The sequence below is a fragment of the Dreissena polymorpha genome, chromosome 13 (assembly GCF_020536995.1).
Source record: "Dreissena polymorpha isolate Duluth1 chromosome 13, UMN_Dpol_1.0, whole genome shotgun sequence".
In the NCBI taxonomy this organism is placed as follows: domain Eukaryota; kingdom Metazoa; phylum Mollusca; class Bivalvia; order Myida; family Dreissenidae; genus Dreissena; species Dreissena polymorpha.
Window position 1 is genome coordinate 46571152 of NC_068367.1, and position 23711 is coordinate 46594862.

Here is a 23711-nt window from a genome sequence, read left to right on the forward strand (position 1 = left end):
CTAAGTCTAAATATGCTTCATAATCAAAACAGCTTTTAATAACTTTGTACATCACTAAAACAGAACTATTATTCAATTTACCGTACCACTCTTGTTTAAAATTATCAACAAGTCTACATTTGAATTCGCTGATAAAACTATTAACTTGTACAACATTTTGATTTTCAAAAACATAACTAAATCCATAATTATTTAACAAATTCTTTACATTTGAGACCCAGTTTCTACAACCTTTATTACAATCAATCAAGGCTTGTTAGTATACCGTTTGCATTATGATATTCTCTTTGTTGAGAACCTTAAATCAATATTTAACAATTTTAACAAATCTGTTTACATACAATGGGAATCTACCTAATTCTCCATAAACAGCAACATTACATGTATTTATTTTCACCTATAGCAATCGTTTACAAAATTTCAAATGTTCAATATCATCTGACTTGGTGAAGCCCCATACTTCTGAAGCATAATTTAGTTTAGTTTAAACATATTTATTTAAGCTCGATTGCATCGAAAGCCGAAGGCTTATATAAACGCTCTCGAGTCCGTTTCCTGGGCCTAGAACCAGTACTTGGTGTCTATGGGGGAGATCTAAAGAACGCTCCCACAGTGGTGATCGAACCTGTGATCTCCCGGTCGTTAGGCGGACACCATATCCATTACACCACGGCGACCTTTAAATAAAGCATAATTTAATATAGAACCCACAAATGAGTCAAACAACTGACAAAATATTTTTGGTTTTATGTCAAATTCATTGCATTTAAACAATAATGTATTCATGGCTTTAAGGGCTTTACCAACCAAATGCTCCTGAGTAAGTTTTAAACTTCCGGTATAATTTAACACTGTGCCTAAATAATTAAAGTTGTCAACCACTTCAATAACATTACCATTGTATGTCCATTTTTCGTTATCTTTTAGCCCGCCCCTCTTCCGAAAAACCATTATTTTTGTTTTCGCAGTGTTTACATTTAACCCCCAAGAATTGCAATATAAGTATAAGTTATCTAAATGAGTTTGCACTTCAGCTGGTGATTTGCCTAAAATAGCCATGCCATCCGCAAATAATAATACAATTAACACAATATCTTCTATATAAAAGCCAGAGTTAATGCTATCTTGTAGGTAGAGTTCAAGGTCTTCAACAAATAAAGAACTAAATCGGTGACATTACCTCCTCCCCTTGTCTCAGGCCAACAGCATAACTAAAATAATCTGAGTAAGATGAACATGATTTAACACGAGACTTGACATTTGAATACATATCCTTAACTATTCTAAGCAATTTGCCTTGAATACCAGACTTATACATTTTCAGCCATAATGCATTACGGTATATACTATCGAAACATTTTAACATGTCGACGTAAATAACATACAAACGTTTATTTCCATTTAAATAATTTTGAACAATTGACATCAGTATAAAAATAGCATCAAAAGTCGAATATCCTTTCCGAAATCCGAACTGCGCATCCGAAATAATAGTATTTTCATTGCAAAAACTTTCGATGCGCTTATTTAAAATCGTGGAAAATAATTTTGAAAAACAACTTACTAGAGTAATCCCTCTATAGTTATTGACATCGTTTACAGAACCTTTTTTATGCAAAGGGATTATAACCCCTTCTGTCCACTTATCGGGAAAGAAACCCGATACAAAGATACCGTTAAATAAGTCACACAAATGGGAAGATAAAATATCAGCACATTCAATAAAATATTCATTCAAAATACAATCACTGCCAGATGATTTATTACGTTTTAAATGTTTAATTGCATACTTAACTTTTTCAACAGATATAGGTACATCAAGTTCAGGAAATGTTGAATTTTCTGTCTGTCTGTCTATCTGTCTGTCTGTCATTAACAAATTATCAATTCTCTTATCTCACAATGACCTATTATATAAAATGAGTTTCATTAAACTACTTTATTCGGGAGGGTGGGACTGGGGAATTCAAATTTTTTAACGCTGTGTGTTCCACTCTTACAAAACAAGTATGAACTATTTTTCGAAAACCCGTGCGCTCGAGTTAGCAATTCGACCAATCATAAAAAAGTTGACAGTGAACATCGCTCAACCTTATTTTTAGAAAGATATAGTGAGAACTTGTAAACAGAATTAACTTGCGTCATAAATTAAACATTTTAATTCAAGATTAAAATTAGCCAATTTCTTTCCTTAAGTTTTCCTCAGTGAGAATTTATATAGAGCAATAACTACAAAGAATGACAAATTCAATAATAGTTAAATTTGTATTGTCCTTGTAACACAGCGAAATTAATTCAAATATTATCATTATCTAATTTCCAATTCGAACAAGAAATAATGTAAATCAAAAAGATAATCTGATCGTACATACAATTTCATTTAAGGCAATTATAAGTCACATGTAATAATTCATAGAATATTCATGCAAAAGCCAACATAATGCCAAACACACACAAACAAAAAATACAATAAAAGCAACACAATCAAACAATAGCACATAATAACTTATAATAAGCGTGTCCATTAAATTACTGAAATAATATAAAGCGTGCAAACTAAAGCAGCAATGACAGACAACCTATAGAACTGATCATATATAAACATCTAACGACAACATGCATTTTCTTACCTACTGTCTTTACATGACTGCACAATGAATCAGTCTATTCTGATTTCTGTGAAAAAAAATTAAAATTATTTACATATATACACTATTCGACACATGTTTTATATATGTCCAGATATGAATTCAACAATTTCAACTTTATCTTTTAAAGACATATGCAGATATCTTCTAAAAGAGTGAGTAGAATAAGAATTTGGATCTACATCACATTTTGATAAAATTTCACGCAGCTTGTTTAAATAAATGTTATATGTGACTGGTTTTCCTGACTTCAATACAAATAGAGGAGATCCAGGTCCAGCAGGAATTTTACTTATCATATCCTTAAATGCTGCCACAAGACATAATGTTGAATTATTAACAACTTCTAATGGACTGGTTAATACACGTTGTCCAAATTGTATAGTTTTAGTCCATTTCATTTTAACCAATAACTTATGCTGCTCAATAGACACATCACCCCTCAATAAGAATTTAGGATCTTTTAGGTCTTGTAATGTTGTTGGGACTAAATTAGATTTTCGAGCTAATAAAAAAGCGAAAAGAAATTAACACCAGAAAACTGACGAGTTTATGTCAGAATTATCTAGTACCGCATACATTTTTATCAAAAGTTCTGGAGATATGGGCAAAGCTTGTTTAACTTGATGACATAGCATTCTAGAAACGCCTTTAAATGTTAGATTCAATATGAAATTATTTACTTTATCTAAAGAAAACCCAAGGATTTGATGCATGGTTCGAACTCCACTGACATAATTACGAATTGAATCAACTGATTTAAATGATCTACTAAGAAACTGTACATATAATTGTAAAGTAAGGGTTGAAGCAGGAAGAAAAACTAACCAAAAATGTAATCAAAACAAAAGAAAAGATTCCCACTGGATCTTCAAATTTTTCCTGGATCCCTCAGCATAAGCTCGTCTATTTGAAGCTCTCAAGTCCTCACCAAGTTGACACATCTGTCTGTCTTAAACAACATGAAACACTACCAAGGATAAATAAATGTAAAATCCTTTTCTTGTACAACACTATTATACAAAGTAACTTCTTTTGTAATGTCTTCAAATGTCTTTCTATGACTTTCATTTAAATGCCACCTAGACAAATGATCTGCTATCCTGTTATCAACACCAGATATGTGTACTGCCTTAATTTCAAATTCATTTAAAGCTGCATAAAATATTATTTCTCTCAAACATTTTTGCATAAATTTACACTTTGCTTTTCCTGAATTTAAAGCAATACACACAGCCATGTTATCACATTGCACTACATTTTTTTTACTTTTGAATGTCATATGCCATAGATGTACACACACTACAATTGTCAACATTTCTAGTGCACTTATATGTAAGTCTAATTCTTGTATGAATGTGGGAAAAGTTGCATGAAAATAATGTCCTTGAAAGAACCCCCCACAACCACTTAAACAAGAATCACACGAGAAGGTTTCATCTGGAGAAGACCATTCTTCTACCGAAATTACTGAAATACCATTGTATAATGGCAAAAAAGTTTTCCACCACTTTAAATCCAACTTCACTTCATCTGGTATTGCATGACTATCATGTTCACAGTTCAATGCATATACCTCCCTAAGCCAGTTCAATAGTCTGTTGATAAATATACGGCTGGCTTTAACACACGCTCCAACGAAGTTCAGCTTGCCTAGTAATTGTTGAATCTCTTTCAACGAAGCGACTTCCTTACTTAACCAATTCTCCACTAATAACAATATTTCAATCAACCTATCTGGTGATATTTCCATAGCCATTTTTATAGTATCAAACATAACACCTAAGAAAATCATTCTTGTAGTTGGTTTTACAGATTTATCTGTAGATTCTTCCAAACCACATTTTTGTAAAATATTTTCTTAACATAAATAAGCAAACTCAGCATACTGTACTTTTTCAGCACCTGCAAAATCATCTAAATAATTTAAAACAATTACACCAAGTGTAAGTAATATATATGCTACAGCATTTGTTACTCTTTGACAAATGTTGACCTTAATACCATGGGTAAAACAGTATCACAAAATATGTGCTTTTTGTATATAATGACACTAAATTATAATCACCGGGACAAATGCTTATCTGTTTATAAGCCCGTTTAAGATCCTTTTTAAACAACAAACAACCATTCCACTTTGCTTTTATCAATTCACACATGTCATCTATTTTTGAAAACACTAAATTTATAGAATACCCTAGATATTCTGACTTGTTAATAAAGTCATTTAAGGCAGAACCTTTTGGAAAACTTTAGTCTAAAATTATTCTCCTATCTGAGACATCCTTTTTTGGCACTGAGTTTAACGGTGAGATTTTTAACTTACTACTAAAAGGAGTAGATTTAAAAGGACCTAACACAGCATTGTAACTTTTTTCTTTCAACAAATAATTTAGCATAGCTTCTGGACATTCATTAGCTCCTCTATCATTATAATACTTCCACACTGGAAGTATGGTTTCTAATTTATCATTATATTCTACTACACCAATAGGAAAACCATACTTTAACAATTCACACACTGTCCTATCATTATAATCATGTAGCATTGTCTTCATAAATTCTGTTTTGATTCTATTATTTACTGGAATTTTACAACCAATACAATTATATTGTGCCAAAGCTTTAACTTGTTCATGAATTCTTATCATCTCCTGCATATCATTATAAGAATTATTTGTACATGAACATATTTTGCATGATTTTGAATGTGAACACAGATGTTTATTTAAATTGGAGTTTAAATTATCTAATTCTGATTTAAAACAATATGTTGGTAGAAATTTGTCTATTATTACATCGTCTTTTTCAAATTTGTTTGAAATATTGTTTAGTCACATCAGTCGACTTGGACACTCCTGTGAACACTCAGGATGCTGAATCTTTTTGTCCTCTTTTTGCCAACATGTGGCACAAATATGTAGGGCGTACCGCATTTTCCCTTTCACCACAGCTGTGTGATCGTTTTTGTGTTGACATTTGTTTCTCTGGTAAAGCGAACAAAACCACTCATTTGACTCTTCTTTACCGACAGTGGCAGAATCTGGTTTCTTGCTTTTAAATGTTGGCGAAATTAATTTTTTGATATTGCTTGACTGTTTCATTTGAAATTTGTTTAAGATAGCAATTTCTAAGTACTGGAATTCATCATTCCATTTTTTTCTTCCCGAGTTCAATTTCTCTAAGCACAGCCGCGTTATAGCATTTCAGCCCTTCGAATTCATATGTCATACTAAGATACATTATGCGTTTCAGCAATTTCAATCTACCGTTTCGTTCTGTTGATTTGGTTTTAGAGTCAGAAATTATTTCTAATTCTCCTGCTATAAATAAATTTAAATCCAAACTTTCAAATGTCATGTTTTTGCTTACAAATTCATATCTTAGGTAAGTGTGTGGATATCTTTGAGAATGTTTAACCTTATCATTAGCTGTAATTGCAATGCCTGACTTTTTACTTTTAATTGCCTTGACTGACCGTTTTGAACTAATTTGGGATATTTCTGAATTAGAGCTAGAATCTCAATCAGATTCAGAATGCACAGACTCTTGTTCTGAAAAGTTATAAATGGATTCACTGTCAACATCCGATCCAGATAATGATTCATCTATTAAACCCAGCTTTGATATTTGCTTCTTAACTTTATTTGTAAGTAATTTATCTTTTCTCAAGTCATCAATTGTAAGCCTATGTTCATGATCACTCTTTTTACTACTTTTACTTTTAGTTTTATTGTATGTGTTACCGTTAGAAAGTACTTTTACTTTACCCTTCAGGGATTCGATCTTCGACTTCTGTTTTTCCAGCTGCTTTTTTGTTTCATGAAAGTCCTGTTTTTTTGCGCAGTTGTTCTTTTTGTCTCTTTAGATTTTCAATTTCTTCCTTCATGTGCAAAAGCTCGTCTTCATCGATTGCATTGTCCTCGAGCAACTGTAGGACGCCATTTTTGTTTACATGTACTTCTGCTGTAGCCTCTAACTGGGTTGCCTCGGTCGACTTTTCTATGTTTAAATTATGTTCGCCCACGTCTGCCATCCCTGAATCGTTCAATTTCTTGTAGTTGATCTTTTTTGTGTCCCTCGTGGAACGATTACTCATGTTTATCCTCAAAACAAAATTTTAATGTCTTTGGTTTTGGGTCTATTTCCATACGTCGTATCCGCACCATGCACTGTTCGCGGTTTGATGTCGAATTCGCACCATGTACTTTTTGCAATTGTTTATACATTAAAAACACACACTTTTAAAAAACATCAATGACTATTTACACAATGAATAAAGTCACAGTTCGTACTTCATGAATCTATTTAATATTTACACGATTCAAACGATTGGTGTGTCCATTTAATAATGTACAATTAATTAAATGAGGTGTCAGCAATCTCTACTTGACAAAAGATTCCTGGCTCGAAATGTTCCTCCAATTTATCACAACTTCCGATCATCAAATTTTTTATCAAAATTCAAATTTTTTAACGCTGTGTGTTCCACTCTTACAAAAACAAGTATGAACTATTTTTCGAAAACCCGTGCGCTCGAGTTAGCAATTCGACCAATCATACAAAAGTTGAAAGTAAACATCGCTCAACCTTATTTTTAGAAAGATATAGTGAGAACTTGTAAACAGAATTAACTTGCGTCATAAATAAAACATTTTAATTCAAGATTAAAATTAGCCTATATTTAAATCGAAACGTCTTCCACTGGGGACACACAAATAACAGCTACATGCCCCTTTCAAATCGTCCGCCAATATTAAACACATTTACAAGTATCTGATCATTATAGCAAAGCCTTTTTGAAGCACTTCTTTTCCAAGTGTTGTAGTACATGTATGTGGTTAAAATGTTTTTCAATATCGACTTCAGCGTTTAACCCATTTATGCCGAATGGACTCTCCCATACTTCTAAATTGGATCATCTCATTTCCAAAATTAGGGATGTCTAGTATATTTATTTCTATATTTAGAATATTTCTTACAGAAATTCCTTTAAGCAAACAGCGCAGACCTTGATGAGACGCCGCATCATGCGGCGTCTCATCTGGGTCTACGCTTTTTGCTAAGGCCTTTTTACTAGCCGCTAGGCATGAATGGGTTAAGAAAAAAAACGTATTACATGAACTTTAATTTCAAATTGAACCTGATAATTTAGAGAAATATACGTCATTTTAATCAAGAAACTCGGTATGCATTTAACAGCTCCTTAATGATATTATATTTTTTTGGAAAAAGAAGATTTTTCGAAAATTCAGCTTTTTATGAGTTGTGTGAAATAAGAAAAGGTTATCGAACACGTGTTCCTCCAAGATCTTGGCGAATATTACCTTTGCCGGCATCGATTACCGGTTTCCTACATGTATATAAGACGTAAAGGCTGAGGGATGGGTTTTCGTCGGCTCCACGACCAATCGAACACGCTTTGCTTCTTGACTAATCGTTGGAAACAAAGCTAGCAACATTTCGCGCACGTGAATAATTAGGAAGAATCTTATTGGCTCTCGTGTCCAAGGATACAGAGAAATTAAGCCAATCAAACGACGCATTTTCAAAAAAGTATTGTCCTATTTATAGTTCTTTATTCGCTATCAAGACAATAGCGTTATCGTTTACCGTTATCCTCCCACATGATTGTTGCTGCAGTAACTTCATTCGAAGAGTATCTAAACCTTAAGTGTGATTTTGTTGGTCATTAATTTGTTTAGATCCGCCCAATTTCCGTAAGTCTCGTTAATTGATAAGGACGAGTGCTGGGACACAATCCGGGTCCGCACATGATGCAGCTTAAGGCACGCTATGAAGGATCTCATCAGATAACATACACTGATCTCATAAGCGGACTCACTGATTTCATCAGATAGCACACACTGATCTCATTAGTGGACACACTGATCTCATCAGATAACATACAACACACATTGATCTCATAAGCGGACACACTGATCTCATAAGCGAACACACTGATCTCATCAGATAACGCACACTGATCTCATAAGCGGACACATTGATCTCATCAGATAACACACCCTGATCTCATAAGTGAACACACTGATCTCATCAGATAACACACCTTGATCTCATAAGCGGACACACTGATCTCATAAGCGGACACACTGATCTCATCAGATAACACTAACTGATCTCATAAGCAGACACACTGATCTCATCAGATAACACACACTGATATCATAAGTGGACACACTGATCTCATCAGATAACACACATTGATCTCATAAGCGGACACACTGATCTCATAAGCGAACGCACTGATCTCATCAGATAACACACACTGATCTCATAAGCGGACATACTGATCTCATAAGCGGACACACTGATCTCATCAGATATCACACAATGATCTCATAAGCGGACACATTGATCTCATAAGCGGACACACTGATCTCATCAGATAACACACACTGATCTCATAAGCGGACACACTGATCTCATAAGCGGACACAATGATCTCAACAGATAACACACACTGATCTCATAAGTGGACACACTGATCTCATCAGATAACACACATTGATCTCATAAGCGGACACACTGATCGCATCAGCGGACACACTGATCTCATCAGATAACAAACACTGATCTCATAAGCGGACACACTGATTTCATCAAATAACACACAATGATCTCATAAGTGGACACACTGATCTCATCAGATAAAACACATTGATCTCATAAGCGGACACACTGATCTCATAAGCGGACACACTGATCTCATCAGATAACACACATTGATCTCATAAGCGGACACACTGATCTTACAAGCAAACACACTGATCTCATCAGTGGACACACTTATCTCATAAGCGGACACACTGATCTCATCTGATAACACACACTGATCTCATAAGCGGACACACTGATCTCATCAAATCACAAACACTGATCTCATAAGCGGACACACTGAATTCATCAAATTACACACACACACTGATATCATAAACGGACACACTGATCTCATCATATCACCCACGCTGATCTCGTAAGCGGACAGGGCAGCTTCAGACCAAACTGTGCCAATGCACAGGGGCGTCTATGAGATCCATTTTCGCACGACGCGGCTCATATATTACTAAGTTAATTGGCTTCTTGTAGACAGTACTTTCAATTTGAATATTAATAAACAACATTATTTTTAACTGACAACTTCGCAAAGGAAATGTTTGGTTTGATGAAACGAGAGCACGGAATCGCCAACGCTTATATTGTTTTTCATTGTATATATTTTACTAATTTCAAACGGTTTTTTGAATTGGTATATTTTTTTTATTTACACATTCATCGTGGAATTTTATGAATAGCTTCTGTAAAACAGGGTCAGTGGTTTCCATGTTGTCGATTGCAATAGAAGGACAATAATCTTTTCAAACTGAAAGCTCGCATTGAAATTTTGTCAACGTGTAGCCGGAGCTATGAAACAAGAGATTATACCTCTTCGAACGATTTTGAATTATTGGTAACCGATAATTTCGCTGGCAAAGGGATATAGACTCTACTGGATCGCTCAATTATTTACTTAATAAACATAAATATTTTGTCGATCTCGTTATCACTGTCGATGTCTTCAAACCATGTCTGGTGTAACCTGGTATAAGAGACAATATTTGTACATGTGTATACGTAAATTGGGATAGCGCCTGTTTCGCTATATCAAAACACGATGAAAATCCGAGATAGCGTTTTTAAGACATGCTCACAATTAAGCGACAGTTGCTTTGCATATAATAATCATTGTGTCAATAGTGTTGTATTTTCCTCATGAGTTTATTTGACTGAAAAAGAGTGGATTGTATTAGTAAAAGTGAAACATATGGTAAGTTATATTTTTACTGTAAATGTATACGAGCGTTCTTTTCCCCGTATTTAACGAGGTGGACAGAAATTTAATTTAACTGTAACTATTTATGAGAATGTACGTGTACTATGTCACGAAATGTTCAATTCTTAAAAAAATCACTGTTAATTACAGAAGTGCACATACACGTTACAGAAAAGTACATTTTCTAATATTCTTAATCGGAAGTCGTATCGTTCTGTGCATATCAAGTAATATTTGGATTAAGATATTTCCATGTGAAAGCTATATTTGTTAATCTGTAATGAAACAACATTTTAATGGATTTATGTAAAGCAGTGTTGTTTGGAAAAGTAAAATAATGTGTTATTTAATATTCCACTTTTCTGTACCTATTAAATCTGCCTGATATTATTTGTTTCTCGAAATTAGAAAGACATCCATAACTACTTTACATTCGATTTCCTGACGGCGGGTTTTGGCCAAAAATGTATGATACAACATGAAAATGGCGAGGTCATGTTATAATTTTCAATAGCTAAAAACTGCAAAAATGCCAGTCAGCTAAATGTGTGTAATTGCATACAGTATGTATGGTTATTTTGAATCGTATTAAAGGGATCTTTTCACGCTTTGGTAAATTGACAAAAATGAAAAAAGTTGTTTCAGATTCGCAAATTTTCGTTTTAGTTATGATATGTGTGAGGAAACAGTAATACTGAACATTTACCATGGTCTAATATAGCCATTATATGCATCTTTTGACGATTTTAAAACCTAAAAATTATAAAGCGTTGCAACGCGAAACGATTGAATAATTTGGAGAGTTCTGTTTTTGTCGTTAAATTTTGTGAAACTACGAAGATTGCTTATATAAGGTATAAAATACGTCACATATGTGTACTCGGCGGAATAGCTCAGTAGGCTAAAGCGTTTTTACTTCAGGACTCTGGCAGGACTCCAGGGGTCACTGGTTCGAAACCTGCTCCGGGCAATGTTCTTTTCCTTTTTTTAATTTTATTCTTGATTTTTTACTGAAGCTTTTACTATCCAATGTTTACATTTATCAATATAAAGCATTTAATGAATAAGTTAAAAAATGCCAAAATCTGTGAAAAGGCCCCTTTAAAATATTCATAATTTAGAATGTGTGGTTACAAACGAAATTGCATCGATAGTGCATTTGCTTTTTTGTATCAGGCGATCTATTTGGTATCAAAAACATGTCATTTTTTAAACAAATATTTGTCATGCACATGTCAGAATCAAGTAAACGGAGAACTCATTTGTGGATTTAATGCAAATAATAGTTACAAGCGCTCAATTTAATGCGAATAATTGATCTATGACACGACGGTTTTTAGTTTAACAATATTAGAAACGGAAGAATTCGGATGAATATAAAACTCGGCCTTTTCGCCTAAACATTCAACAATGTAATCGATTCAAATCGCTACCCAGTGGTTCAATAAGTCCAAATGCTAATGTATTACCATAAAGTTGGGAAATCAAAACGAATAATGTCATAAATCACATTGATCTTTGTGGATTTTGCATTTTTATTATCATTCCTCGCACAGATTGAATTGTAATGAAAAGTGATTGCATCCGATCGAAGACTGCCTAATTGTTATCAAACAAATTACCAAATAAACCAATTACAAAATTTCGGGCAGTCAAGTTTAATGTGAAAGGAAGAGAACGACACTTTTAATATTTTAATTACATCACTAAAAAGATGCAAATCGATCCAATAACGCTTTATTTCGTGTGATTAACTTTCAGTCAAAGAAAATTGGACGCTTGATTTGAAAACTGATTACATTCAACAAAATCATTCATAAAAATGGAAACGGGTGGTTGGTTAAATTATAATGCGGTATGAGTGTTTGGAATAAGAAAAAAGAAACACAAAATGCCGAAGCTTTCTCTTTACAAACGAACGAGTGCAACTTGTGTTCGTATGTAAACATGTGAGATATGAAAGAACTGATTGTGGCAGTGACTTAACCCATTTATGCCTAGAGGACTATCCCATCCTTCTCAATTGGATCAATTTATTTCCAAAATTAGGGATGTCTAGTATATTTATTTCTATATTAAGAATATTTCTTGCAGACATTTCTGCAAGCAAACAGCGCAGAACCTGATGAGACGCCGCATCATGCGGCGTCTCATCTGGGTCTACGCTGTTTGCCTAGGCCTTTTTTTTAGACGCTAGGCATAAATGGGTTAAGCAGGGGCGTTCAACCAAGTTTTTGTGATAGACGTCAATCAAAATTTCGTTTCTAGTATTTTGTTTTCACTGACAGTTGGCGAATGATAGTTCAGCTACGGTAGGAATTATAGGGATTTTACGTGGAATAGTGTTTCCATTGAGGACGACGAAACATCTGAAACATCACCAGGCATTTTTCAAGTGCAATGGTATTTCTTAATAAGTTTTGTTTTTGTGCTTTGTATGTCTTTTGTATAGGGATAACGATATTTTCCAGTGACTGTTTATTTTTATATTCTAAAACGGTGGGCTGTTTATTATAATGTTCATATGATTTATGCTATTTTTGCGTTCAAAATGATATGTTTGAAGGTCATTATCCAACAAAATTAAGCAGTCATGTTTTAAACACCATTGTTTATTTATATCTATTTAAACATTATCTCTTATTTGTGCAGTCTGGTAAAAAAAAACTAGCTTTATTCGCATTACTATTCGCACAGAATTCCAGGAGATTATGTGACATACACAATAGGGTCATAGAGCCAATCGTTAATAGTTATTACATCAATTTAAATCCTAGGTACTACTAAAGGGCCTTTTCACCGATTTTAGCATGTTTTGAAGTTTATCATTTAATGCTTTATATTGATAAAGGCAAACATAATTGGATCTTAAAAGCTCCAGTAAAAAATCTAGAATACAATTTTTTTTAAAAGAAACAAAAGTTACCCTCAGCAGGGCTCGAACCAATTTGCCAAATTACCAAAACGTGATAAGGCCCCTTTAAATTAAGCCTAACTTTGAACAGAGTACTTTAAAATATCACGGATATTGTATATTACTATTATATATACCGTTCATCAATTTCATTTGACATGCGATGATAACATTTAAGGAAAACCCATTTATTATCTCTGACAAACGATAAAAAGACGAAGACATACATTATGCACATCATAATCTTGATAATCATAAGACAATAAAATGCAATGTGATCAATGATCTAAATGATGTATACATCTCTGTTATGAGATTGCTGTACACGTTAATATTTAGGTTTGAGCATGTATTGAAAAGAATGTTGTTTTTCAGTTTACATTTCTTTTCCATTTTGTTTATGGGTTTGTGAGCACAGTTGTAATAACGAAACGCCATGCCATACTTTTTATTGATAGCAGTGACCTTTTACTTAAAACAACAACAATATTATTAACATAAGCATGGCGAAGTAAAGACTAATTGTTTATTTAAAGAAATACGAGTGTCTTTGATATTTACAGGCAAAATAAACCGTGTACACATTATGCAACAGTGACTCTTTTTAACTTTTAAAACTTAAATTTAAATATCTGGAAATGAATTTCATTGAGCGATTAATAGTATATCAATATTTATAACTTGTACAATCATTCATACACTATTAAAATTAACAATGCTGAAACATGTAATTTCCATTTTTTGAAAATTCGCAAGTCAGTCCTTAAGACACTTTAATATTTGAACATATGTGGCCTTAACAAAGCTTACAACTCGCGACATCAAGTTTAATCAGGTGCAAAAAGCTAAGATGCGTTGCTTGTAAAGATTATAGTAAAACGTAATTGATTGATATGGACCACTTTGTTCGAAACGACAGGTATGCTCTTCTCCTCATCGGCCTCTTTCCCTCCAGCACCCTCCTTCTCCACCTCCCCTCTCCTCATTCTGTTCCCCTGCTTCTCCTCAACAATTTCCATCTCCTTCCCATTCTTTTCCACATCCTTCACATTCTCCTATCCCTCATTCTGTTCTCCTGCTCTCCTCAACAATTTCCATCTCCTTCCCATTCTGTACCCCATCCTTCACATTCTCCTATCCCTCATTCTGTTCTCCTGCTTCTTTTCAACAATTTCCATCTCCTTTCCATTCTTTTCCCCATCCTTCACATTCTCCTACCCCTCATTCTGTTCTCCTGCTTCTCCTCAACAATTTCTATCTCATTCCCATTCTTTTCCCCATCCTTCACATTCTCCTACCCCTCATTCTGTTCTCCTGCTTCTCCTCAACAATTTCCATCTCCTTCCCATTCTGTACCCCATCCTTCACATTCTCCTACCCCTCATTCTGTTCTCCTGCTTCTTCTCAACAATTTCCATCTCCTTCTCATTCTTTTCCACATCCTTCACATTCTCCTACCCCTCATTCTATTCTCCTGCTTCTCCTCAACAATTTCCATCTCCTTCCCATTCTTTTCCCCATCCTTCACATTCTCCTACCTTTCATTCTGTTCTCCTGCTTCTCCTCAACAATTTCCATCTCTTTCCCATTCTTTTCCCCATCCTTCACATTCTCCTACCCCTCATTGTTGTTCTTCTTCTCATCCTCATTATCATTAGCATTTGCGGTGATCCGAACAAGAGAATGCATTTTTGTTTTGAACCCATGAGTTTGGTTGGAACAAACGGGCTGTGCTAGGACGCACTTAGTCTATTGACTTAACGACCTTGCCTATGTTTTGCGCTTTTATATTAAAATATAGTTCTACTTTTTTGGAACCATATGTATATGACTCAAATACTTCAAAAACTTAACTAAACACTCATCTTTGAAACAAAATGCAGTAACTATAAAATTGCGCATTGCTCTAGACATATCAACTCATGATTTAATTATAATAATTTTCGCTTGATCGTTATTTATCAGTCAATAAAAGATTATCTTTTGTGTTTAGTGAATTTCTATGAAACAACTTTGGCTAACGCCGTCGTAGTTTTATTCTTCAAATCAGAAATTCGAATCGTTGCCTTTTGACCACCAAACAACGACGAATCGATGTTTATTTCCTTATAAACCTATTAGCTTTACATTGCACGTGTAAGTGGCAAATCGATGCAATGTGAGAATAAATTAATTTTGCACTCATCGTTTCGTTTAATGGTGATCCCGATGCGGGATTCAAAACTATAAAGGTTTAATCTTTATTATATATGTATAATGCCACATAGTGCCTAAGATATATTACTAAGGATAGTATTGATGTATGTTTGGTTTGCGAATAGTTTAATATCGTGTCTACCTAAATAGCTATAAGAACAGACACAACTTGTTCACGTCAAACTAGATGAGGAGAATACACCAATGTCAATTGCTCGTTTCGCTGATTAGCCATATCTTGGGTACGCATGCGACCCATTGATTGTTGTATAAACTCATGTAAATGGCGGACTGACGTTCATATACGTCGGCTGCATGCGTCATGATACGCCGTTACTTTTGGTCACGTGATTTTGCACACGTTCCCGTCGGAAATTGCACACCATTTAGTGTTCAAAACTATATAAATATTTTTCACTTGAGACATTACCATGCACACAGCCGCATATAGACGGCACACAATTTGTTGTTGTCGCGGGGCGGCTCCCGGCCGTTATGCCGCCGCATATAGCATGCAGTTCAGAATATTGTACGGACATTAGAAAAGGTGGTGTTAGAATTAAATGAACAGACATAATCGCAATGAAACCTGAAATGGACTCGTGTATTTTATTGTGTTTCACATAAAAACGTTAAAATTATCAAAGCCGAATAAAATAGTATTTAGCGTTTCATTTGTAGATGACATAGAACAAGATCGATGCAGGATTTGAAACTTTTATCCGTTAGTCTTTTAAATGCGTTGAAATGGACAGTTGCACACTTTGGGTTCGGGCAGATATTTTTATGAACAACATAATTTTAAAACGCAAATTGTTGTAATTTACCCTAAGAGGTGGGTGTATGTTATTCAGTGTTATCCAGCGTGGGTTGAAAATGAGAAATAATTTGGTATTTATTATCCCACATATTGTGTACAAATTAACTCGGCTATATTTTCTGTACATGTGTGTATATGTTTTACCTCATAAACTGGAAAGATATATATACAAAACTTTAGAATTCGCTTTCCGAATCTCGGATGATTGACAAAAATTATCATACAATTAAAAAATGTCAAGGTCATATAATTATTGTCAAACTCCAAAGAATTCAATAAGCCCCTTTAACAAAGATACATGCGTGTTATGTATGATGTTTGTATGGTTAGTTTGAACTGAATTAAAATATTTATAATTAAGCATATGTGGTTACAAAGACAAACTGTATCGATAGTGCATTTGCTTATATATATATATATAAGGCGATGTATTTGGTATCTAAAACATATGAATTTGTAAAACAAATATTTGTTATGCATAAGTAGGAATCAAGTAAACTGCGAACCCATTTGTGGATAGACTTGTATGCGGACAATTATAACAAGTGCTCAATTCAATGCGAATATTTGACCGAAAACACGGAGGTTATTAGCGTTACAATATTAGAATCGGAGGTATTTGTACGAATATTAACCGAGGGCTTGTCGACTATGTATTCGATTAAAATCGCTACCCAGCGCTTAACAAATCAGAATTTGAATCTATCAACATCAAGTTGGGAAAGATAAAACGAAGAATGTAATAAATCACAATGATCTTCGTGGTTTTTGATCTATTCTGAACTTTTATCGTTGAATGTTCATATAAAGTGGTTACTGGGGGTAAATACGATCGCATACATTTTAACTGTTTGCTTTCAGAAGTGACAACGTCCTTAAACCAGATGATCACAAAAATCGGGCCGTCTATTTACATGCGAAAGGCAGAATAAGTCACTTTAATGATGTTAATTACATCAGTAAAAAGATGCAAATCGACTCAATAACGCCTAATGCCCGATGATTAAGTTTGAGTCAACGAATAGAGGACGCTTGAATTGGAAAGTAATTAAATTTAACGAAACCATTCATTGAAGTGAATGCGGGTGGTAGGTGTGTTGGAATTCAAAAGGAAACACAAAATACTTCAACTTAATATATACAAACGACTGAGCGCATGTCGTGTTCGTATGCAAACACGTGGAGAATGGAGAAAGTAATTGCGGCACTGACGCTGTTTGTGATAGTTATAACTCAAAATTTCGTTTTCAACCATTTGTATTCACTGGCATAAAGCTATTTGTTACATGGAAAAGTGTTGTGGATGACGAAACATCTGAATGATCACTGGGAAGCTGTCTAGTGCATTGGTATTTATAAATAAGTTTTGTGAGTGCTCTGTATGTTCTTTTGTATAAGGATTACGAGATTTTCTGATGTGATTGTTAATTTTTCAAAGGGGAACTGTTCTTAAACCAATTTTACAAAACGCATGCTTTTTGCACACAATTTATTTGTTGAATATATTTATTAAATAAAAGTGAACATGCAAAGTTAAAACATTGTTCCATATTAATAAGTGGTCAAAATACCTACTAGTATCTTACGTGAAGAGTCGGAAAAAAATAAGCTTTATAGCGTTTCGCACAGAAAACCTTGGAATTAAAAGAAATTCAATTGACGAGCAAGCTTTCTTTTTAAAGATTGTTTCCTGTTAAAATCTACACCTTTGATGACATTTATTATCTAGATTTACATCATAGGTACTCCTGAACTGTCATATTTGAACATGTACAATGTCATACATTTATTCGGGTAAAAGATACTCAGGGATAAACTATTTAACTTCTGTATTTACCGTTCAGCAATTGTATATTACATGCGGTCTTTCAATAAAACAATCAATTTCTTATCTCTGATAAACGATCACAAAAGGGGAATGCACAAATTGTGCATGTCGCAATCTCGTTAATCTTATGGCAAGTTAAATGCATGTGTTCAACGTATCAGTGATCGAGGATTTGGAATGGTTTGATACACGTGTGTAAAAACATCGTTGCGCACGTTTATTTTTAAGTACGGTTGAAGAAGGTGTTTTTTCTATAAACATTTTTTAATTGGTGTATGGGTTTGTTAGCCGCTCTTGTTTAAAGGGTGTAAGTACAATCTTTCAAAATTCATAGCCGACATTTACCGTGTACATGTACTGTGAGAAAAAATCATGGAGAAGTAAAGACTAATTAATTAAAGAAATCGGAGTTTCTTTGTTCTCTACAGGCAAAAGAAGCAGTGTACTCATTATGCAACAGTGACTCATATTTACTTTGTTTAAACTTTTATATATAAGTTTCTGGAAATAAATTCTTAGAATGATGATAAGTTTGTCAATGTTTAGATTGTGTTTAATCTTTTTTTATAATTTTAAATAGTCACTCTTTAAACGGTCCGTTTCTTGTTTATACTCAAGCTCGGTCTTTAAGGCAATTTTATGATTGAACACATATGGCCAAGACAAAGCCTTAAAACTCGAGACATCATGTTTAATCAGTTGAACAAAAGCAAAGACGCGTTCCTTGTAAAGACTGTAGTAATTAGTAGATGATTGATCTGGACCGCTTTGTTCGAAACGACATACCCGGATTAATGCTGTCACACGATTGACATACTTCTTGACGAGTTTATATATTAACCGAAACGATAGCCATGATAAGCGTTGTCAAATATTGTTTAGGAATTTTAAATACCTTCTATTTCAAGTAGGTAACATTCATAACATAAATTATGCTACAATGTATATTAATTTGAAGTTGTAGGTCTTTAAAAACATATCACGATCCTTCTTATGACCGCTGTTTATATTTTTTCCCTCGCTTTCAATTATTTTTCTAGCTTTTCCTTATCCAATTTCGTCATTAGTTAGACAGTTAATATATTTAAAAAGAAAAAGAAGTAACCATCCTCCTACTTTCTCTTCCTTCACACCCTCGCCCTTCTGCCCTACTCAAAAACCTTTTTATTCTTCTACATCGCCTTTCCCTTTTCACTATATCCCTTCTCCTTACCTTCTTCTTTTCTTCCTTCTTTCTTTCGTTGTATCTTCCTTATTTCCGACTTTCTTCCCAACTTCCTCTTCCCCTACCTTCTAACTTTCCACCCCATTTTCTTCCCTTCCTTCGCAATCTCCTCCTTCTCATTCTCCTCTTCTTCCTTCAAATTATTCTGTTCCTCATTCTTCTCCCCTTTCTTAACAATCTCCTCTTCTTCATTCTTCTTCCCTTCCTTCACATTATTCTCCTCTTCATTCTTCTCCCATTCCTTCACAATCTAATCCTCCTCATTCTTCTCTCCTTCATTAACAATCTCCTTCTCTTCATTCATTCTTCTTCCTTTTTTTCCTTCACACTCTCCTCCTCTTCATTCTTCTCCCATTCCTTTACAATCTCCTCCCCATTATTCTCCCCTTCCTTCACAATCTCATCCGCCTCATTCTTCTCTCTCTCCTTCACAGTTTCCTGATCCTCATTCTTTCTCCCTACCTCCACATTATCCTTCTTCTCCTCTTCATTCAAATTTTCGTTCTCCTAATTCTTCTCCCTTTCCTTCACATTTTCCCCCCTCTCACTCTTCTTCACTTCATTCACAATCTCATCCCCATTATTCTTCTCCCTTTGCATCACATTTTCCTCCTCCTCATTCTTCTCCTTTTCCTTCACATTTTCCTCCTCCTCATTCTTTTCTCCTCCATTCACAGTCTCCTCTTCCCCATTATTCTCCCTTTCCTCTCATTTTCCTCATTCTTATTCTCCTTTCCTTCATTCACAGTCTTCCCCTCCTCATTCTTCTCCATTTCCTTCATATGTTCCTTCTCCTCATTCTTATTCCCTTCATTCAAATCCCCTCCTCCTTATTCTTCTCTCCTTTATTCACAATCTCCTCCTCCTCATTCTGCTTCCCTTCATTCACAATCTCCTCCTCTTCACCCTTCTTCACCTCCTTCTAATTCCTTATCAGTATCATCACTTGTATTTGTGGTGACCAAAAAGACAACGCCCTTGGTGTTGAACATATAAGTTTGCTTTGAACCAAAGGGCTGTGGTGCAATGCACTTCGTCCACTGACTTGACGACTTAAATTAATTCTCACACGTTTCTTTTATACGGCTATTTTATAAATAATACGTGAACTTCTTACCCTTATTGATACTCAGTTAAGGTTAAATAGGAGAAAAAAAATCGCCGATAAGAAACAAAATGTGTTTAACGCAATTGTAAAAGAAAGAAAAAAATATTAACGATCATTTATATTCGGCCTGTGCGACATGAAAATGTGCGTTACTTGTTGCGCGGCTATAATGAATATGCAATATCCTACTCAATGCGACGAGCTTTGATTTATTATAAGGAAATATTTGTCGACTTCTATTATGCAATGTTTTTTAATTTATGACAAAGTCTATTGTGTTGCGCTTCCTTTTGATGACATGTCCTTTTGAAGTTAACCTTTCCATTCTTTAGATATGATAATATTAAAACGAATTAATTGACGCAACACCACAATTTCAACAAACATTCCATTCAGTGTTAATGTATTTAAACCTGACCCACATTGTATTAAAATAATCCCATCATCTTTGTATTCTTATTGTGAACATTCAATATCGAGCAATTTTATGTTGATTTTTGTAATAACAAACGGATAACTATGTTTATGCAATTGCTAACAACAATACATATAATTATTAATCATAACATTTACTCACACGTACCTAGATATGTCAATATAATCGTTCCGATGAATTCAGAATGGCTGAAAAGACTAAGCGGTATGAAGTTTACTTAAATTAAGCAAAAATAAAAATGTCCAATAATTTACTGATTATACTGAGACATTTATTAAACGCATATATAACAAGGGCTGTTTGTAAAACATGCATGCCCCCCATATGGGCTCTCCGTTGTAGTGACAGCCATTGTGTGAATATGTTTTTTGTCACTGTGACCTTGACCTTTGACCTAGTGACCTGAAAATCAATAGAGGTCATCTGCCAGTCATGATCAATGTACCTATGAAGTTTCATGATCCTAGCCATAAGGGTTCTTGAGTTATCATCCGGAAACTATTTTACTATTTCGGGTCACCGTGACCTTGACCTTTGACCTAGTGACCTGAAAATCAATAGGGGTCATCTGCAAGTTATGATCAATCTACCTATCAAGTTTCATGATCCTAGGAATAAGCGTTCTTCAGTTATCATCCGGAAACCATTTTACTATTTCGGGTCACCGTGAATTTGACCTTTGACCTAGTGACCTCAAAATTGATAGGGGTCATCTGCGAGTCATGATCAATGTACCTATGAAGTTTCATGATCCTAGGCATAAGCGTTCTTGAGTTATCATCCGAAAACCATTTAACTATTTCGGGTCACCATGACATTGACCTTTGACCTAGTGGCCTCAAAATCAATAGGGGTCATCTGCAAGTCATGATCAATGTACCTATGAAGTTTCATGATTGTAGCCATTAGCGTTCTTGAGTTATCATCCGGAAACCATTTTACTATTTCAGGTCACCGTGACCTTGACCTTTGATACAGTGACCTGAAAATCAATAGGGGTCAACTGCGAGTCATGATCAATCTACCTATCAAGTTTCATGATCCTAGGCATAAGCATTCTTGAGTTATCATCCGGAAACCATTTTACTATTTCGGGTCACCGTGACCTTGACCTTTGACCTAGTCACCTGAAAATCAATAGGGGTCATCTGCGAGTCATGATCAATGTACCTATAACGTTTCATGATCCTAGGCATAAGCGTTCTTGAGTTATCATCCGGAAACTATTTTACTATTTCAGGAAACCGCGACCTTGACCTTTGACCTAGTGACTTCAAAATCAATAGAGGTCATCTGTCAGCCATTATCAATCTACCTACGAAGTTTTATGATCCTAGGCATAAGCGTTCTTGAGTTATCATCCGGAAACCATTTTACTATTTCGGGTCACTGTGACCTTGACCTTTGACCTAGTGTCCTGAAAATCAATAGGGGTCATCTGCGAGTCATAATCAATCTACCTATCAAGTTTCATGATCCTAGGCCTAAGCCTTCTTGAGTTATCATCCGGAAACCATTTTACTATTTCGGGTTACCATGACCTTGACCTTTGACCTAGTGACCTTAAAATCAATAGGGGTCATCTGCAAGTCATGATCAATGTACCTATCAAGTTTCATGATCCTAGGCCTAAGCGTTCTTGAGTTATCATCCGGAAACCATTTTACTATTTCGGGTCACCGTGACCTTGACCTTTGACCTAGTGACCTAAAAATCAATAGGGTCATCTGCGAGTCATGATCAATGTACCTATGAAGATTCATGATCCTAGGCCCAAGCGTTCTTGAGTTATAATCCGGAAACCATTTTACTATTTCGGGTCACCGTGACCTTGACCTTTGACCTAGTGACCTAAAAATCAATAGGGTCATCTGCGAGTCATGATCAATGTACCTATGAAGTTTCATGATCCTAGGCCCAAGCGTTCTTGAGTTATAATCCGGAAACTTCCTGGTGGACGGACTGACAGACTGACAGACCAACAGACCGACCGACCAACCGACATGTGCAAAGCAATATACACCCTCTTCTCCGAAGGGGGGCATAATTATGATTTAGCTGAAACGTCTTTTCGCTAAACGCATAAGGGACCATACATATAACAGCTACAAGTCCCGTTTGCAGTCGTATCCGTCAATACTACAGACATATTTCAGTATCTTAATATTATAGCAAAACCTGATTTGACGTACTTCACTCACTTAGTTTGGAAAATGTGTTTCAAACGTTTGTAAATGTCGACTTCAGTCTTTAAATGATTTAAGAAATCTATTGCACACTTTTGAAAGAGACCGATGCAAAATTTTATAGACTCGATCGTAAGAAATCACACAAAATCGTCATTTTAATCGATAAAATTTTATTTAAATTTAATAGCGCCATATCGATTTAATATCTTTGAGAACTGAAGAGTGCATTTTGAAAATTCAGCAGTTTAATGATATACATTAAATAAGAAAAAGGTAAAGAACACGTGATTCTTCGAGATCTTTGTGAATATTACCTTGCACGGCATCGGTTACCGTCAACATATGTGTCGTGTTCTGAGCAAACTGGTCATAATGCATGTGCGTAAAGTGTCGTCCCAGATTAGCCTGTGCAGTCCGCACAGGCTTATCAGGGACGACACTTTCCGCTTTCATGACATTTTTCGGTTAAATGAAGTCTCTTCTTAGCAAAAACCAAATTTAGGCGGAAAGTGT

At 34.8% G+C, this 23711-nt stretch overlaps 2 protein-coding genes across 4 annotated transcripts in view; one reads left to right on the forward strand and one right to left on the reverse strand.

Moving 5' to 3' along the window:
• Positions 1-8457: 8457 nt before the first annotated feature.
• On the reverse strand, positions 8458-23524 carry LOC127854634 (cilia- and flagella-associated protein 251-like). The gene is made up of 7 exons (XM_052389697.1): positions 23513-23524; positions 20319-20387; positions 20014-20170; positions 19793-19950; positions 19539-19706; positions 14296-14427; positions 8458-8631 (listed from the first exon to the last, which is right to left on the reverse strand). The coding sequence occupies exons 1-7, from the start codon at positions 23522-23524 to the stop codon at positions 8458-8460; spliced, it is 870 nt and encodes a 289-aa protein (XP_052245657.1).
• The window catches only part of LOC127854997 (uncharacterized), a 39380-nt gene continuing 25760 nt past the window's right edge, over positions 10092-23711 (forward strand). The window contains exons 1-2 of one of the 3 annotated variants that reach the window (XM_052390234.1): positions 10092-10476; positions 17274-17780. The gene's annotated coding sequence lies outside the window, so the exon portion shown is untranslated. The remainder of the gene's footprint in view (positions 10477-17273; positions 17781-23711) is intronic. The other 2 variants (XM_052390235.1, XM_052390231.1) reach the window with 2 other exon arrangements.

Excerpts from the sequence above, each read along its gene's own strand:
- LOC127854634 (XM_052389697.1), bottom strand. Across the intron at positions 14,428-19,538 it reads GGAAGAAAATGGGGTGGAAA|AATGGGAAGGAGATGGAAAT; the intron begins GTTAGAAGGTAG and ends GATGTGGAAAAG. Across the intron at positions 8,632-14,295 it reads CTGTCGTTTCGAACAAAGTG|TGTGCGTTATCTGATGAGAT; the intron begins GTCCATATCAAT and ends TTATGAGATCAG.